Source organism: Gossypium arboreum, chromosome 11 (genome assembly GCF_025698485.1).
Source record: "Gossypium arboreum isolate Shixiya-1 chromosome 11, ASM2569848v2, whole genome shotgun sequence".
Classification (NCBI taxonomy): Eukaryota; Viridiplantae; Streptophyta; class Magnoliopsida; order Malvales; family Malvaceae; genus Gossypium; species Gossypium arboreum.
In genome coordinates this window covers 116,380,707-116,397,650 of record NC_069080.1, presented here as the reverse complement: position 1 = coordinate 116,397,650, position 16,944 = coordinate 116,380,707, and the positions used below count along the sequence as shown (strand labels likewise).

Here is a 16,944-nt window from a genome sequence, read left to right as displayed (position 1 = left end):
TGAGGGAATTGTTCTTTTTAAGTATCTTTCCAAGTGTACAAGTATGGGAGGAAAACTTCAATTTTCTTGATATGTCAAAAAAAATTATTATTTCTTGGTGATTAGTTCTTAGATTGGTGCCTTTTTCCTTTCATTTGATGACTACACCTCATGTCATGAGTTCTTGGACTGTCATAGTATATGGTACTAATTATTCAAAGTCCTGCATTTATTGGTAGTAATAGTGTGTTCATGGAAAAGAGTAAACTGAGGAAATGTTACATAGTGAAATAATTGGCCTAGAAGATTGGACTAGAAATACTGCAAAATGTGAAAATAGTTCTCTGCTTTAATTATTTTTCCCATAGATAAAAAGGATGAACTAATTGTACAACATAAGTGAAAATTTAGACAACTGTGCTAAGTAGGGAAGAAAGACATATTCCTCCTTGAATCAATGACCTATAATGTGAAAACAAAATTTTGGACAAATATTTCTAGTCTTAAAGCAAGATGAATGAACACCTTAAGGACATTCACCGTTGATGAGGTTGGAAGGTGAATCTACACCTTGGAAGAAGCAATCCATTGCTGGAATCAGATTTGATTAATCTGAACGTGGCAACAAGAAACTAAAGCCTATGTTCTCGCGAATAAGTGGCGGTGGTTCAATGTCCGCAATGTCTATTTGTTCCATCGACTTTGATAGGTCGTCAACTGAAAATGGAATGCTGCAAAACGATAAAAGTTGTGCGAAGTCAGTTAAAAAACGAGCTCAGCTGGTTTCCAGGTAATGTTTTCAATTAGCTTTAAGAGCAATGCATCCTAGATGGTGAAAAACAAAGGTTGAGGGCCAAATAGATCATCATCACATAGTGGAATGTAAATGCTAACCTTGAATCATCATCCAGCAGGAAGGAATTACTAACAGCATTGTTGGAATCTTCTGTCATCAACACTCTCATATTGGCTATTACCTAGAAGTCGATAATCGAGCCAAGTCATATTATTAAACCAGTGGATATCTTTTAATCTAGTTTGACAAACTGCATCTCTTGAAACTTACATCGGGGGACACACTATGCGTGCCATACTTGTCGTCCCAATACATCGTACTAATACGATACAGCTGCTGTATACTGAGGACCTGTAGGTGAAGAATGAAAATCGCTTAAGGCTTCAGATCCAGGGAAGATTTGGACAGTAGTGATGCCAGTGGCTTACCGGACAAAGATCGTGGCTTATTTCATCCAGTGTTTTCTTAGATTTTTGATGTATTACCTAAATCAAAAATAGAATAACATTGATATCGTGCACCACTTCTTTTATTCTTGAATGTCATAACAAGAAAATGGAAGAACAGATCTAAAGTGTTGTAAGAATGGGAACATACTAGAAAACCGATGGCCTGCCGTATATGCTTGAGCTCATCCCAAGCTAAACCTGCATACTGCATTTACAGATCTATCAAGTTTTGCAAGTATTCTCCTTGAACCAGAAAGCAAACAGGGAGGCAGTTAAAGGTACCTCATCGGTTGCCTCATAACACCAGTGTTCAAGTTCAGCTAGCCCAGCTTTAACATATTCACCATTACTGAATGAACAACACTCTCTCCTCAACAAAAGACTGCAATAGAATAGTGTATTGGTATGCCATATAAAAAAGTTTCTGCATACAGCAGAAAAAACCAAGCGTAAAGCATTAAAGTAACAGCATGAACAGTAACCTGTTGAATAGCTGAACATTGATGAATGAGAATATCTGTGTAAACACCTTACGGACTAAGAATGGAGGTACCTGTAAAGGGAATCAAACAACATTAATCCTTAGGGAAATCTTGCTTAAACATACATTGCAAATAGTAAAGATATGAATAATTAAACTCAACGACTCAGCGGAACTAAGTTCAGTTTGAAACTTTAGTTTGAAGCTCTGTGCAGAAGACAAGCTAGAGATATGAACGAGAAGGGGGGGGGGGAATGGATGTGAAAACTAACAAAATTTAGTTTCAACGTGTTCAAGAAATTTCCAAGGCTCTTCACAATCCCTTGCCAGTGAGCAATCAAAGCCTGTTGGCCTGCAGTATTTGCAACGGATCGCGATGCTCCTTTAACCAAGCTTGCTCTGGATGTTCTTGGTGCCTATATCATTGTATCCATATATGAGTCATAGAAGTAGTTGTGATTTATTTCTTCTGATTACTGCCTTCACATAATCTGATTCTGATATATATGTTACCTGTATGCACAATCCAAGCAATGGTGAAATTTCTTTCTTCAGATTATCTCTGATCATTCCATATATCTTCTCCACATATGCTGTAAGCTGTTGCTTAAAAAGCAAGGCTGGGTACTTGGCTTCAACTTGCCGTAAAGTGTCCACCCCAGCGGTGACACCTCCATTAATTAAGGCAAGACTGACACCTTGTGGAGCTCCACGGAAACTCTTTAAGAAAATAATAGCAACACATGGATTAGTTACAGAAATGTTATTTCCTGAACGTCATGATTTGGCATTAAGGAGAAAGCTTTTTACTTGAGTCATTCTCCCAAACAAAGTAGCTGATGATGATCGACGGCGTTGTGGAGTCATTCCAGCAGCACCACTAGCTTTTAATGTGCGCTGGAGTAGCAAGAGAAGTGTGGAGGCATTGGATAACCAATAGGCCAAGACATCATTGTTATCCTGGGTCTGAAATTAAAATGCCAACAATCAGCCTTAAGAATCTGAGGTTTCTAACCATATCTTTTAGAAAAGTTGGTGCAAAAGTTTGACATTTCCACCTCAATAGCATTGCCTATAGTCTGAATGATCCGATCAAAGACACTAGTTCGCTCAACTTCGAACGATCTCCATTGCAGAAGACATTTGTAAATGATACAAGCTGCAATAGGCCTGTTCCCTGCAAAGCCTAAATGTTGCGCAATACATCGAATGAGCAAATCCTGGTTTTCCTGTTGTTTCTCATTTAGTGATTTTTGCGGTTTCTCCTCCACTTCGTGTGGCTCTCTATGGTTTATTGAGCTGCTGTGAAGATCCTGTTAAAATACTTCGTTCAGAACAAGAAATTTTAGACAATAAAGAACACCACGTATTGGATTTTTATTTCGTTTTCTTGACTCCTTTTATAGCATAGAGTTATAAGAAATTTACTCACAATGGGTACCCTTGGTTCTAGATGCCCACTTTCAGAACCTCTCTGCCAATCATTAGACAGCAGGTAAATCTCCTTAGTCCTTTGAGACAATAAAATTTAAATTGGAAATATTTAGAAGCTCGTTATTATTCTAAATACCTGCAAAATCGATCTCGAGCGTCCAGAAAGGAACTTATTTGGAGTCATGGATACAGCCTGTTGCCGTAGTACTTTATTCTCCGATTCTAGATTAGTGAGCTTCTCCTCTAACCTGATTTCAAGTAACCATGTCAGGATGAGTTTAATGTGGTGATATATGGAAGTGAGCAAGAATTTCAACAGTATAAAACTCATGCATTATATGTTCTTGAGAAAAAAAAAAAAAACATGAGCATTTATAGTAAACTAGTACGAAAAATTATTGTTCATACACTACCCTCTCAATGTGTCCTGGAGTTGTTTAAGTTTTTTTTCTGTTTCGTCCAGTTTTTTTCCAGTTTCTTCACTTGACTCTTTGAGTTCATTGTATTTTTCTTCAGCACTGTCTGCTCTTTGTTTTTCCGAGTCTAATGAGGTCTGTTTGGACATAACAGCAATGTCAAGATCATAAGCTATTTATAATCAAATGCAGTATTTTCGAGTATATAATTTTGTTCTAGAGCAAATTGTTTATGTTCTATTACTTGCTTGATCCATTAAATGAAAAATAAGTACCACATACTAATTGTAAAGTAAACCTTTATACCTTTAGGGTTTCCAATTCTTCTGTTAGAGATTCAATTTGCTTTGTATCTTCAACTAAAACTTCTTTCTCTTGTACAACAGGAGGCGCTTCTTCGATGGCTTTCTTTGCGGACTCTCGTTCTTTTTCAAGCAATTCATTGGTTTCATCAATTGTTTTCTGCATTTCTTGCAACGTGTTTTGCAGTTTTGCTACCTCCTGAGCTTTTGCTTCTTCTAGATCAGTCTGCATACATGGTTTCAAGGCTTTCAATGAACATATATATATATCTAAAAGAAAGCAGCATAGGATACAGTATAATATCTGCAGATTTCGAAACACTTAAAAACTGATGAAATTCTAGAATGTTGGCATTATTGCTTGTTATTACACAGGATACAACCAGGCAACTTCCATTAGAACTGTCATGTTTCATGGTTTAGCACTTTTCTACCAAACATTATCGTTCTGCATGATTAAATAGTTACCCTTAAACGTTTCTCAAGCTGTAAACGCCAAGTAAGTTCCTCCACATTCTTTTCAAGTTTATCCTTCGCTTCTTTTAGTGCACCTGTTTCCCTTGCAGCCTACATATAAAATCAAGGAAAAATGGAAAGCATTAATAGAAAGAAAATCAAACGTTTGTCCTTGGAAGAAGCACCGTGCTTGATGTATGTTTTGCACCAAGAAAACTGCTATAAGCTTATTGAGAAAAACACAGATCAGTTGATTAATGATGTTAAATTCTATAACAACATCATGTCAAGACAGCAATATGAAACATCAGTTGATGGACATAGTGCAGTACACAAAAAGATTCAAAACCTGCCAGATAAGAAGGACTATTAGAAAGAAATAAATTTTATAAAGACTGTAGAAGAAGATAATCCAACACAGACCATTTTGAGCTTTCTAAGCTCTCTTCTTGCAACTCTTCCCCTCCACCTGGTTTGTGTCACTATACATCCTCTTTTGAGCTTCTTATAATATGTAGCAGCTCTGCGACAACGCCATCGAGCCTGCAATGTTTTGTTTTTCCATTTTAAACAAGGACAATTCTGAAATGGATAGACAAGGAGCAAATTTTTCAAGCAACCTAATATGATTTAGAATATAACCTGAACCAATGTAGCCGCTTTATTTAACTTCCTGAATCTCAATTCATTATGAGCAGCCATTGCCCTCATGCCTGTCTGTAAGACAAGGGCTGATACATGAAGCTTCTTATAGGCTTGTCTAGATTGGTGCCTCCTTACGTTCTTCTGAATTTTCAAAACTGCTGCCTGCTCTCTCTTGTTACTATAAACTTTGCAAGCCAATCTTCCTACATATTAGACATAAGGTAGTTAATTAGCATGTTAGACGTCTCAGTCTCCCTATATCTTGTTTCCCATTCCCCATAGAAGAGTTAACACAAAATAAACGGCAAGATACTATCGAAACCCACCAGAACATACACTAAGACCAGAGGTCGTTACAGTATATTTCTTTTTTAACACTCACCTCTACATATGGCCTGAAGATTAATAGATGCCTTTTGTATTGCAAGGAATCTTTTACGAGATATATGGGTACGAATCCGCCGCTGTATAGTTTTGGCAGCAGTATTGAGTACTTCTGCTCTCCTTGCATCTAATTCTGCCATCTGACCAGCTCTCAGAAAGATCTTTGTTAGGCCTATCTGCAAAAACCATTTTGAGATCACTTAACTATGCTTCCTCAGTACAATATTACAATTATAAAGTACTAATGTATGCAACTTTGTAGTCCTAAAGCATGTATACAGAAGAAGAAAAAGGACATAGGTCAAACAATATAACAGTTCCAACAGTTGCATTAAAATTGTTGTATTACTTGATACCCTTGAAGTCCGGCCTTTTCCAGAATCTTCTGGCATGCAACCTTTTCATCATAGCTGATTACAGATGAAATCAAGGAGAAGAGCATTGACATTAGTTTTCAGCTGTAACCAGTACAGTGCAGCAATAAATTCATAGCTCCAATCTCTTTTGTCAAACGGAATTTTACCATTTTCATGGAAGTTAATCATGAATTTAAACTAAAAGTGCTCAACTTACTTTCCTTCCAAAGCCTCAGGATGAAGCAGCCCGAATCGGTTAATGAATTCAAAGAAAGGTTTGCGAGTTGGATATCCGGCCATACTGATTCTGATTGCCTCTAGAACACCCTACAAGACCAACTTCTAGTTAAAATAAAACATCTAAGAGAGAAGATATGATAAAAACCAGTTCAAAATGGAAAAATTCGGATCATAAAAGAAGAAATATGTACTCACACCACAACGGAGTTGTTGCATGATATTAACATTCTCAAATATAGCAGGCTTAAGTTGGTTGTTCGGCTTTACACATCGGATGTAGTGAGGTTCCGTAGAATTTAATGTGTCCATTAGAGACTGTAGTTGGAGCTGCAGCACCATTTATCAAGACAGTGTTAATCCTCTAGCTCTTGCAGCATATAACCAGCATATAACATGTTATATGCGGCAGTGTAATGAAGTCAATTGATACAAGGGACTCAACCAAAATCATGAAGACAAACATAAAGCAAAACTACCTTAAAACGAGAACCAATTGAAGAAAACTTGGATGATTTAGATGTTTCTTCTGGAAGTGGAGGGAAAAGGCCTGATACAAACGAACATTTGGAAGCACTCAACAAGTCTTGATGTTCGGGAACCACATAATCCTTGTTTTTGTCCAAAAATTGATCAGATTGGTATAGAACCTGAAAAGGAATGTTGTTAGGAATCTTAATTGACATATCACCTCCAACTATTTACTCATAAGCACTTTGCTAATGGGAACATACATCTCCAGCATAATGAGCAATGGTGAAATCAGTGCGAGACAATTTCGGCTTAATGAATCTCTTGTGGTTCTTAAACGTCTGATAAAGCTTGTTTGCAAAAGTTTCATGAGTTGATTTCGGGAACATGCTGAAAAATATAGTTAATAAGACAGTAATTATGTTGTTCATCGACTAGCAGCATAAACTGAAGTTATGTAATGAATTACAGATAAATTTCTTTGAGAAGAAGTAGCAAAATTTTGAAGCAAATAAATGGAAGAACAATATTATACCAAGCTTCATCTAGAAGAGCAACAATTCCTCCAGGTTTCTGCCAATATAAGAAGGAAAAAGTACATCAAGTAAAATAATGAAAAATAATAGAAATGAAAAAGGTGATGGCCAATATGCATAACGTGTAGGGGAATATAACCTTTTCAATAAGGTCGAGGACATCCTGGTTATCAACAAATTCAATGTAGCTCCAATTGATCTTCTCTTTTGTGTACTCTTCTTGCTCCATCTTAAATACATGCTGAAGAATATATACCAGAAACAATTAAGTTAATAGTTTCTGATTGAAAAAATAGATCTGGTGGTCAACATAATTTAAGACCTTACCTGATTGAAATGCTGTTGCAACTTCTCATTGGTGAAGTTAATACAAAACTGCTCAAAGCTGCAGGGTGAGATAAGGTGAAATGAAGTCACAAGACTGCTTAACCAATTAAAGGTAATTTTCTGCAATATCTCGAAGACAATAGTCCATCTATTTGTAAAGATTACAAGCATGGAGCATACCTATTAGTCTTAAAGCTTTCGAAGCCGTAGATGTCGAGGACTCCTATTAAAAATTTCGAGTTTGGATCTTGTCCAATTGACTTATTAATTTTATCTACCAGCCTGCATACAAGGAGATGCAACTTACCATTACCTAAGCATCAGAAAATTCAAATCTGCTTTGCCTTATCATAAGAGATTATCTCATGTATAAGCTTCTCACCAGTCGAACAATCGTGAATAAAGTGTTTTAGCCAAGCCATCCCTGCTAATTGTAGCGCTTTGAGGATCGAGACTTCTCTTTATAACTTCCTCAGGTGTGACCATAACACGCTTACACAATGCATCTTCTAAGGCATTAACATCACACCTATAATGAAGTGAAACAGGACGAATAAACGAATATGAAAGGGAAGATACCAGAAAAAATGACCTTGTGACATGAAGAAAAAGCATATACATGAGAAGCTCTGCTGTTGTCTTCAGATGGAACTTAGCCTGGTCATCTTTCGGAACTGATGAATCAACTTCCTTTCCTTTAGTGAAACAAATGTTTCCAAGATGGAGAATTGCAGCAACAACTCTGAAAATGGCTTCCTGGGAAACAAAAAGGTCGGTCATTCCTCGTTTTTGTATCACAATGCAGCTGAATACTGCAGCTTGAAGAGTTATACCTGCTCCTTGTCACTAATTCCGACAATATCCATAGCTCTCCGTGTCGCAAGATAATCTTGGGCATCACTTACACCAACCAGTTCATAGCAGCGTGACTGGTTAAGATAGTGAAAGCTTTTGGGGTTTCCCAACTTATACTTATCAACTTCCTGCCAATGATATAAATTAAGCCCCCAAGAAAAGAAAATGGATAATATTCATTAATATATAGATAATCTCATAATAAGCCAAAAATACCTCCTGTGGTGCCGCACAAAGAAGATAAAAACAGTGGTAGTTGCGCTCAGGGTCAGAAACTTGGCAAACACGAGATCTCTCTAGAAGGTAAGTTCTGATAGCAGCTCCTGATATTCTTCCATGCTTATCAAACTGGATCTCAACAAATTTACCGAAACGACTGCACCAGCAAAAGTTTTAGGAAAGATCAGTGTCAAACTACAGATTCTTGTATATAACGAACATCAAATGCTATTAATGTGATGAGCAGAGTAGTTTCTTCTGCAGCAAGAAAAATTTGATCAAATAAATTGCCTGATGTATATTTTCTCAGTGATTAATTATCAGTTGGAGTTATTTCCTTTAATGGAGTGTCGTACCTGGAGTTGTTATTTCGAACAGTTTTAGCATTGCCAAATGCTTCAAGAACTGGATTAGACTGCATTCGGATGGTATAATGCTCTTCTCAGTAATCATGCAAGAATTAAAAACATGCTTTATGGAAGATAATACGAGTTATGGATCATACTTCAAGAACTTGTTGTTCTACTGTCCGTCCTTCGGTGGCAACTCGACCACCAAGAAAGGCAAGGTATCGCATAAGCATCTTTGTGGTCTCAGTTTTACCTGCTCCACTTTCACCACTAACCAGAATTGAATTGCTTTTCCTTTCATTAATCATGGCCCTGATTGAAGTTGATATAATTTAAAATTTGTTCACCAATTATAAAAACAAAATAAAAAGAACTAGGGTTAATATTTAGTTTGCCCCTAAATTTGTCCAAAAGGATAAAGGTCAGGTAACAACTAGGTAAAAAAAAAAAAATAGTTCGGGTACCAACTAGGTACTTTTGTATAAATCCAGGGGGCAAACTACATATTAACCCAAAGAACTAAATGGAAAAAGTAAAGAAGAAAAACAATAACCTGTATGCAACATCAGCAACTGCAAAAACATGAGGACTTAGTTCCCCAAATGGGGCTCCCTTGTATTGTTGCATCATATGAGAATCATAGATGTGAGGCAGTTTTTGGAATGGATTAATAGCAATTAATATATTTCCTGTATAAGTCTGCCATCACCAGTATGTCAAACAATAATAGATATATATACGTGTGTGTGTGTGTGTGTATGTGTAGCCAAAAGAAGCACAAAAATGCATGAAACTATCATTTGTGATTACATGAAGGGAAGAGAAAGATTACATAAATTTCATTGAGTTCATATCTAGCTTTCAAATTCTGCAAAACTCCAGGCTCATGTAGATAAGATAGCTTGGTCATGTCATCAACTCCACCAGGTGGAGCTTCCAAGTCTTTTGGATATATTTTTGATAATTTTTCAGTGACCTTCAAGTTAATCAACATGACAAACGTCAATCTCAAATCCCAGGAAAACCTTACGTGAATACATTTTACATAATACTAAAATTAAGAACCTGTGACTTCATTTTTCTACAAACACATATTCGAATATGATTGATGTTCCAAATAAATCAAAAACTTAGAAAATAATAAAAGCATTCATGTCAGACATATATCATATACATGACGCTCGTCCTGAATCTAGGTAGGATAAGTTTGTATCATTTTGATAGATTCCGAAGGTACTAAAATTTCACTAGTCCTTCACAATCAATTTCTGTTATTACAGGTAATAAAGCATACCGTTTTTCCATTAGTGGTGTTAATCGCAACATCTTTTCCAGTAATTTTCGAAACCACCCCATCAATCCAAGATTCATCTGGGTCTTCAACCCACACGTGAGACCCTACAGTAATATTTACCGTTGCCTGCAATCACAGTATCAAAACCATTATTAACATTTTGCAAAGCAACAAAGCCTAATGAATTACCACTTTCAATGCTTTATTTCATAATCTTTCTCTCTCTCACACACACACACAAAACATTAGCTTTTACAACAGACAGCGCCTAATAACACATGAACCAGCCATGCAATCACCTTTAATAGTAACATTCAGTGAGTCTAAAGTTCGAAACTCAGCATTTGTTCGCACAAAGAATTAAATAAATAAAATCGAGTAGTGTCTAAACTTCAGATTACCATCGTTAAGTTCTCAATCCGAAGCCTGGCGACCTGTAGTTACTTTCTTCCTTAAAGCAGACCATCGATCGAACTCAAAAAATCGAATCATGCTTAAACCACTTGTAACAAAACTTTTTGCCTCTTAATCTGATATCAATCAAAGTTAAAATAAGAAAAGGGTAACAACCCAAGTTGCCAAAGAACTTAATTGATTGCAAGAAATGAAGCTCCAAAACATGTATAATAATTAAAAGCAAGAAATAAGAAAGATTAAAGAGCCTCAGTTTGTTGAAAAAGAAAGTGCAATGCAATGGAATGCAAATGTAATTAACTTCTGGGGAAATTAGAGAGACAGAGAAAAGAGCGGTGAGTTATTGGTTTTGTATGGAAGTGAATGATGGGTTATTCAGTCTCTGACATTGTTCAACAATACCGTTAAGTTCGGTTTTTTTCTTTTAACCCCTTGTTTTCGCCCCAAATTCGTGGTTACTAAACCAAGTCTTTTGATTGTTTTCTAAATCTCATCTGAATTTATGGTGATTTACAGAGAGTGGTACCAGGAATATGGAAGGATATAATTTCGATAACTATTGGTCTTTGTATTCCTCAAATTTTCTCGTGTATTCGTTTTGAGTTTATGCATGCAATAAATTTTCTAAAAATTAAAAAGCTGTATCTTTTAAATGGTTTAATTATGTTCCAATCCCTATACTCATTTTCGATATTTAAACTTTAGTTAAAATTCAACGAATTTCAGTTTAATTTAAAATTAAAATCTTATTGATAAAACAGAGTTAAATTTAACAAAACCAATTAACAATATTTTGATAAAAAAGTAATTTTATTTAAGCTTTTTACCAATAAATTTGTTAGTGATGTTAGTGAAAGATACCTCAATCTGCTTACATAAATGCAAGCGCAAATAATAATTAAAATCAAAGAGATGGGTGTAAAGGGAAAGCAAAGATACTCAATTTTTCATATGCAACCTCTGTAAATGACCATACAAAATTCATCCACTGAAACATGGTCGAAACAGAGTCATAATAAAAGTGAACCATAACCACATTAACTAAAACACAAAATTAAGGAATGCTGAAACATGAGACCCCACAAATTTACATGTTCGATTACCATAAGATGCAGTGTCTCACACTTGAAAACCATAAAACCAAATGGTTTAAGGTCTAAAGCCTATTTCCTAGCTTCTTTTTTTGGCATAAGGAACAAGTTCCTTGAGCAAGAAAATTTCCTCCCATTCCATCCGTTTTTCAATGATAAAACAGATCCGTAGGACCAACTGGTGTTACCTTTCAGTTCCCATCATCGGCTGCTTTTAAGTAAAGGGTTTCACCCCCATCACCACCACCCTGACCACCAGAGCTTCCTCCACGACCTTCAGCTGAGCCGGCACTCCCGATATCTTGCTTGCTTCCACCTGCCATTGGCCTGCCACCATGGATGCCTTCTCCAGAAGAACCACGTCCAAAATCAGGAAACCCTCCGGCCCCAAGTGCTCCACTGCCACCTGCAGTACTAGATTCAGTTTGCAGCATATGAAGGCCTGTGCTTCCGCCAGAGCTCATGCCAAGCTGACTGTGCAAAGCTTGCTGCTGTTGTTGTTGCAGTGCAGAAAATGGTTGCTGAGAATACAACATTGAGGACCGAGCAGCCATAAGCGACTGTTGTGTCATTTGTTGAGCTTGTTGGTGCTGCATGTAGTGCCCAGCTCCTTGCTGCATGATACCACCAGATGGAAACTACAAACAATTCACAAAGATAAGTAGGAAAATCTACAGCTTGAAGGAGAGTTCCAGTGAAATTTTAATGCAAAAGGTGTTTAAAAGTATTGGTTTTCTCAATCTGATTGAAAATATCTTTGACAATTCAAGCCTGAATGGCCATAGTATAATTTAATTCACGGTTTCCGGCTGCCTGAGCTTAGTGTTCCAGTACTGATTGACCCAAAGGGAGCTTATGATAGAGATTCTAAACTTAAAATGTAACAGTCTCCTAAATCCAATAAAAAGGGAAAAAAAGAGAGAAAGCGACTGATGAATCTAGAAATGAGATAGGTACCTGTGCATGCACGGTGGGTGGTTGGGGTTGAGAATCCGCAATGGCAGCCAGGTACATGAGGTTTCGCTGCAGCCTTGCTTGGTTCCTGCAACAGTTGAAGCTAGTCAATGATCCTTCTAAGACCTCAATCTCAAATATCTTTATAATTTATGGTTGGCTTAAAGATATGCACTGATTCTTAGGATCATGCAGAACCTTAATATACACTGATTTATAATCACTCGTTTTTATTACAATAACCATATTTTTGGACTTCTGCCGGTATCTTAGCAAATTCAGGTAGATTCAACACCATACTTACTTAACTTTCCCAGTGAATACGCAGCCCCAGTTACTTCATAAGTAGTTTCAGTCCAATGCAAAGATGTAAGAATGGAAAGAAATTAGCATAAACAAATGGAAAGAAATTAGCATAAACAAAGTCGTTTCCCTAGACAGTTGATATTTCCATTATCAACATCCTAATCCATTTAAATGAATGGTATCTGACGCCATGGGAATTTCGTGATCTGAGATTTACTTGGCACTGTTAGTTTTACGAAGAGAATTTTCAATATATTTCATTGTCCAAAGCCATATCCATGATCCACCAGAGTCAGACTGTAGGTTCCCAGATGTCAACAAATGTTTTTAATCAGCCAAATATGAAAACCTCATCGGAAAATAAATGGATGTTAAGTTTTGGCAAACCCTCAAATGGAGTAACAATTAACTTAATAACCATACGGAGAGATATAGAAAGAACACCTAATTTGTAAACTAGTAAACGCGTGCAGAATAGTGATCTAGCAGTAAGCATGAGCCAAAGATTAAGATCTATGATCATTTTCGTAGTAAATGACACTTCGACTTATATACCATGTTTTGATATTAATAGATACTTTAGCTGGCCTTCATAATTATCGAATAACACTTATTTGGGGAACCTCTTGCAAGAAGAGAAGAAATTCAGGAACTTAGCAGTATAAGCTATAACACCACATTGAGTATCAGATATTGCAAGCCAAGGAAACAAAAACGAACCGAAAAGCCAAATTTGTTTGATATTAGAGACTCAAAATTAGGACTTACTCGGCACATTCACTCAATTTCCCAGAATTCTGGCTCTCAACAATCTTTAAGATCAATGACTTGTTCTCATCGAGATACTGCATGCATCAAAATGAAGCCATTGAACAAATTAAGAAAGATTTAACAATAACTAGGAAAGAACATGCAGTAAATACAGCTTTAGAATCTTAGTGGAAGTTTCTTTGGGACCAAAAGGAACCCGAAAACCATTTTGATTCATAACCACTCTAAGTAACTCAAAGCATCACCAGCATAATAATTAGGGGGAGGGAAGAGGAGTGAGAGAGTACTAAGATCTTCAATAATGGTTACTGCCAATCCAATAAAAATTAAGTAAAACGACCCAAGGCTTATCCCGAAAAGGTAACCAAATCTAAGTATCATACGATTTACCTTAATCCGAAAGCCTGATTCCAAATGACCATACATACAAGAAATTAAGAACATATATTTTTGTATATTAACAAGATTCCTTCTGACAGCTTCACCGAAACAACTAGTAGGATGCAGTGCTAGTTTCAGAAAGACAGATATAGGTTATAAATGGTGTCCCGTATCAAGGAAACACATTAAGATGACATGAAAACATATCGAAAGGACCACCAGTAAACGATTATCAAGACAGGACCACATAAACAAGCAAAAGACATATCAAAAGGTCATGTGTCAAATTGAACTAATGGAGGACCACTACCAGAAAAGCATTAAGAACTAAAGTCATGGGCCCAAGAAAAGTGAGGTAACAAAAAGAATGCATAGTTCTTCCATGCATAACACTCTGAATCCGAACAAGTTTGTTAATATCAAACAACAGTTCCCATTTGCAATTACCAACACCTATATTCTCCTAAGAAACTCCAATTACTCTGTGCTTAGAGATTCATTATAGAAGAAATCCTCACTATATTGCTTGGTTAGGCACACACAGATGGTTTTGTCCGCCGGACTTCTCCGATTTACCATTGCAGTTCCGTAAGCCACCAGCCTGGCAGCCTCGAGGACAATAATCTCCTCACTTCTTTAGTAGTGTCTCTGGTTACTAGAGACTAGCTAATCATTTAAACTTGTTTTATGAGTAACTTATACCTGATGGTCTAGGATTGTAACTTAGCATCTTACACTTGACTAATGATAGCAAAGATAAAAGGAAATTACAACAAATGAAACTTTCATATTGTGCTATACATTGTTGATAAATATGCATCCAATAAGCAAAGTTTATTCTAGGGTTAATTGATAACATACCAATACATTAGAAACTGGAATAAGAACATCCACAACCAGAAACAGCATAATATAGGATGAAACCTAGCTATTAACAGGAAAATATGTCCCCAAAACCAAACCCGTTAACTAATAAATCTCAAAAATGAAAAATACCCAAACCCATACACAAATTTCAGAAAGGAAAAACATTAAAAACTATACATGATAACCTACTAATTGCCATTAAAAATTTTCTCATTGGCAGCATGAAAGCCAAATATATAAACGATTAAAAGTTAAAACCACTTACCAACAGTTATTAAAGCTAAAGGAGAAAAGCTAATAGCTTTTACAAGCAATAAAATGAAGAATACAGCTTCCAATAACACCTTAGACTAATCAAAGGAATGAATGATTATTAAGAAAATAAAAATACTGTATCACATACATAGTGATCAAGAAACAAATAAAAGAAAAAGGAAGAAAGAAAGAAGGGAAGGAAAGGGAAGGGAGGACCTGTTGAATATGATCAGTAGTGACGTTGTTGGGATAATAAGCTGCCATCATGGGCTGCATCTGCATCAGGTGCTGCTGCATTTTCTTTCTTTATATCCACACACAGACTCTCCAAATATTTTAAAAAATATATAAAAGTTTTAATATATATATTTGTCTCACTCTTTTTCTCTTTTTGTATGCAAAACACGCTGAGCTGAAAGAGGAGAATCACTGCAAAAAAAAAAAAATTGTAAAGAAAGAGATAGAGAGAGAGAAAGAGAGACAAATAGAGAGATACCCTTTTGCTATTTTCTATGTTTCTTAACTTTCTTTCTCGCCTCTCACTATTAATATTATTGCTATTATTATTGTTATTGTTGTTTTGTTTTTCCCTTAGTTACAAATAACACGAGGAGAGAAAAACAAAGGCAGAAAGAGAAGACAGTGCAGGGTGTGTGAGGTTCTCAGCACTTTGAAAGCTATTTTCTCTCTGTTTTCAGTAGGGAAAAAAATTATTCATAAAAAAAGGGTTTGCCTTTTTGGGTTGTTGCTTGCTACCTTTCCTTGTCTGTCTGTAAGAGAGAATTGAGACAGTGACAGAGAGAGAGAGAGGGCCACGTGATGGCTGATACAGAGAATTGAGAGAGACAGAGCAGAGCTGGAAAATTCTACCGTAGGAAAGAGAAAGGTCCCCTTGCAATGCAATGCATTAAACCAAAAAACGAAAATGGTTTTTTATTACATTATTACCATTTCATTTCGACATGACTTTGTCTGTTGGTGTTAGCACACACTTTGGTCCCATCTCCGTACTCAAACTTAGCTTATTTTAGTTCTAAGGATTTTAAGGACAAGTTTTTTATTGCTTTTGAAAAGTAATTTTGAGAAGTGCTGTGAAAAAGTACTTTTGAGAAAAGTTTAGTTTAAAATATGAGTGTTTAGTATTGCTGTTAAAAATACTTTTAAAAATAAAATGTCTATTTTAAACATGTTATTATCAAGTAACAAATATGTATTTAAATAATATTTAAATTAATTAATATTATTATATTTTAGTAAGAATATAAAAATTTATTATAACTTTTTGTTAATATTTTAATATATAAAATATAAATTTTAAATATTTTAAGCAATAAATATTAATTATTTATAAAATTTAATTAGAATATATAAACTATATTTTAAATATTTAAATATAACTATTAAATATTTGTAATTAGTATTTTAAAAATATTTTTTATTTTAATTAATGATTTTAACATATTTGTAATTAAGTATCAAGAAAAAAAGCGGAAAGTACTATATTATTGGAGGGTGAAAAGTAATTAATCACTAAAAGTCTTTTGGGAGAGGAAAAGCTAAAAATTTTAGCTTCTCCTTTTAGAAGTCTTTTGAAAAGCACTTCGAAAAGCTAAAATTTCAAATAAAAGCGAATTGTTTTCGCAACTTTTCTTAGGAAGTGCTTTTGAAGCCAGAAGTGCTTTTGAAAAGCAATGAAGAACTGGCCCTAATACAATCTAAGGTTATGTTTCAGAATTTAAATTTTACGGATATAGATTTAGATTTTTCTAAAGTAATGTAACGTAAATTACAGCTCATGTGTAACATAATTTATGGAGATTAATTGTGAATATTTATAGATATTTGTTATGAATCTTTTACCGGATTTGAACTCTCTCAACATGTCAAAAGAAACGTAGAGATAACTCGTTAAAAACAC

The 16,944-nt window shown here is 35.5% G+C and overlaps 2 protein-coding genes and 1 long non-coding RNA gene across 5 annotated transcripts; 1 reads left to right on the top strand and 2 right to left on the bottom strand.

Moving 5' to 3' along the window:
* Window positions 1-319: 319 nt before the first annotated feature.
* On the bottom strand, window positions 320-10,714 carry LOC108473691 (myosin-9). The gene is made up of 38 exons (XM_017775398.2): window positions 10,389-10,714; window positions 9,988-10,113; window positions 9,526-9,669; window positions 9,247-9,392; window positions 8,849-9,005; window positions 8,700-8,758; window positions 8,341-8,500; window positions 8,103-8,252; window positions 7,889-8,025; window positions 7,652-7,798; window positions 7,450-7,551; window positions 7,270-7,327; window positions 7,082-7,183; window positions 6,942-6,979; window positions 6,670-6,796; window positions 6,415-6,585; window positions 6,134-6,265; window positions 5,916-6,025; window positions 5,692-5,752; window positions 5,341-5,518; window positions 4,956-5,161; window positions 4,737-4,856; window positions 4,326-4,424; window positions 3,862-4,083; window positions 3,553-3,692; window positions 3,276-3,387; window positions 3,138-3,179; window positions 2,764-3,018; window positions 2,516-2,671; window positions 2,219-2,425; window positions 1,978-2,121; window positions 1,707-1,777; window positions 1,507-1,606; window positions 1,373-1,429; window positions 1,204-1,260; window positions 1,046-1,126; window positions 874-956; window positions 320-710 (listed from the first exon to the last, which is right to left on the bottom strand). Exons 1-38 carry the CDS (start codon window positions 10,389-10,391, stop codon window positions 587-589), a joined length of 4,584 nt encoding a protein of 1,527 aa, XP_017630887.2. The 5' UTR covers window positions 10,392-10,714; the 3' UTR covers window positions 320-586.
* Window positions 608-1,361, top strand: LOC128283753 (uncharacterized). Its single transcript, XR_008274163.1, has 2 exons — window positions 608-769; window positions 894-1,361. It is a non-coding gene; the product is annotated as an uncharacterized LOC128283753 (long non-coding RNA).
* Window positions 10,715-11,344: 630 nt separating the features above from the next.
* On the bottom strand, window positions 11,345-15,925 carry LOC108473868 (GRF1-interacting factor 1). Of its 3 annotated transcripts, none has more exons than XM_053022169.1 (5): window positions 15,783-15,925; window positions 15,243-15,455; window positions 13,521-13,597; window positions 12,450-12,534; window positions 11,345-12,130 (listed from the first exon to the last, which is right to left on the bottom strand). In XM_053022169.1, exons 2-5 carry the CDS (start codon window positions 15,321-15,323, stop codon window positions 11,684-11,686), a joined length of 690 nt encoding a protein of 229 aa, XP_052878129.1. In that variant the 5' UTR covers window positions 15,324-15,455; window positions 15,783-15,925; the 3' UTR covers window positions 11,345-11,683. The 3 variants fall into 3 exon arrangements, with proteins under 3 accessions (XP_052878129.1, XP_017631156.1, XP_052878130.1); XM_017775667.2 differs by lacking the exon at window positions 15,783-15,925 and adding an exon at window positions 15,523-15,756; XM_053022170.1 differs by lacking the exons at window positions 15,243-15,455; window positions 15,783-15,925 and adding an exon at window positions 15,037-15,192.
* Window positions 15,926-16,944: the final 1,019 nt, after the last annotated feature.